The sequence below is a fragment of the Buceros rhinoceros genome, unplaced genomic scaffold, assembly GCF_000710305.1.
Source record: "Buceros rhinoceros silvestris isolate BGI_N320 unplaced genomic scaffold, ASM71030v1 scaffold3478, whole genome shotgun sequence".
Lineage (NCBI taxonomy): Eukaryota > Metazoa > Chordata > Aves > Bucerotiformes > Bucerotidae > Buceros > Buceros rhinoceros.
Genome location: NW_010426200.1, coordinates 31187 through 32849, shown reverse-complemented (window position 1 = coordinate 32849; position 1663 = coordinate 31187). Strand labels below are relative to the sequence as shown.

Here is a 1663-nt window from a genome sequence, read left to right as displayed (position 1 = left end):
GCTTGGCATCCTGGCCGGGGTCACACGTGGGGTTCGAGGGGCTGCAGGACCAGCAACTGTGCAGGAACTATGGGGGGGAAAAGGAAAAAAACCCTCTTTTTGTACTCCCTACACCCCGTGAGTGTGGAGGTGATTTTGCAGGAGGAGAAACTGAGGCACAGAAAAGGGAAGGCAGCACCCGAAGCTGCCTCCTGCATCATTCTCCTGCTCAGCCGCTCCAAGAAATGGTCAATGTTCCATCCCCCCCGTCCCTCGCCTCTTCTTTTTGCCTCCTGAACCGAAAGGCGTCTCTCTGGAGCTTTGGTCTTTTGTCACTGCTACCGCAGGTGACAATCGCTGTCAGCGGGGTTTGCTGCTGCCTCCGAAGAACCCCATTGAGATGAGCGATGCTGCCAGGGGAAAGCATTAGGGAGCAACCTCAGGTCTCACCCTGCACCAACCACTCACGGCTCACCAATCGACTCCTCTAAACAAGTACGTGCTCCCTTCCAAGCTGTCCTGCGATGCCCCTTGAGCGGCTGCAGAACTCCTGGGTGGTGGGAGATGTGACTGTAAATAATATTAAATTATGATTAGAAGGGTAAGATGTGACTGTTTTACATTAAATAATATTTAATCTGGTTTCTTGGCTTTGGGGAAGGGCAATGGTGGGTTTTGGGACGTGGTGTAACCTGGGGGCTGCCAAAATTAACTCGAGATCCAGCTGAAATCCAGAACTGAAGTCATCAAGGATGGGGTTGGGGTCAATTTCTGGACACCCACAGGACTTGCCTCTGGGGTCCCCAAGGTTTCCCCCAACTCTTCCCCAAGCAGCCGTATTTAACTCAGCGTGGCCTCACGTGTCTCGCCTTCCCCTGTGCCACTGGAGCTCTATGGGAGGAGAAACCCCACCCCACATTGAAAGAAAACAGAAGCAAAAGATGATTTTAGCCCCAAATATGTGGCGGGAGAGAAGAGCTGACCTTTCCCTCCGGAGCCTGCCTGGAGGGCGATTTTCCTCAGCAGAGGGGAAAAAAGTCCCTGATGGTTATGACAGCAAAGAGTGGTTCAGAAAGGAGGATGAAACAGCGAGAAGGTCCAAATCTGAACATGAAGGTTGTCTTTCTGTCTTCTGCCCCAATTTGTAGGTGTCACCACCCGGGATCCCCCAGCACAGCAGCACCGCGGATCGGTGGCAGCAGCGGCACCTCTAATGCTTTAACACCCCGTAATGCAAATAAACCTGGCACTAAATGGAGGCGAGGGAGGAGGAAGAGAGCTTTACTGCCCATCCCTGGCTGCGAACCCCCTGCCCAGTGTCCATCCACCGCAGCGTGCCACACTCCCCCACAGCCACCTGCCCCCACCGTCCATCAAGCCCGTATTTTTTACAAACTTTCTTTCCCCCTCCATGCACCCCCAAACCCATCGGGGAGACCCATGGGAATTGTGGGAGCTGGTTTTTTGGGGCTTACCTGTGGCTGGAGTGGGAGCCTGGCTGCTGCCGCTGCACGCCCTCTGTCCTTCTGCTGCACGCTCCTGGAGAGCGTCTGCCACTTGGCCGCTCGTCCAGGCGGCTTTTTATCTCCCGCTACGACCATCGCATCCGTCACATCTGCTGGAGGGAAGCGTGGGGGGGGGCAAGAGGGGGGGCGAAAGGGGCCGTTCCAGGTACCGCACAAAA

At 55.3% G+C, this 1663-nt stretch overlaps 1 protein-coding gene across 1 annotated transcript in view; it reads right to left on the bottom strand.

Annotated features, from left to right (window-relative positions):
- Positions 1-1580, bottom strand: part of POMC (proopiomelanocortin) — a 3356-nt gene extending 1776 nt beyond the window's left edge. Inside the window, exon 1 of the mRNA XM_010141401.1 lies at positions 1455-1580. Within this exon, the coding sequence (XP_010139703.1) occupies positions 1455-1580 (126 nt within the window). The remainder of the gene's footprint in view (positions 1-1454) is intronic.
- Positions 1581-1663: the final 83 nt, after the last annotated feature.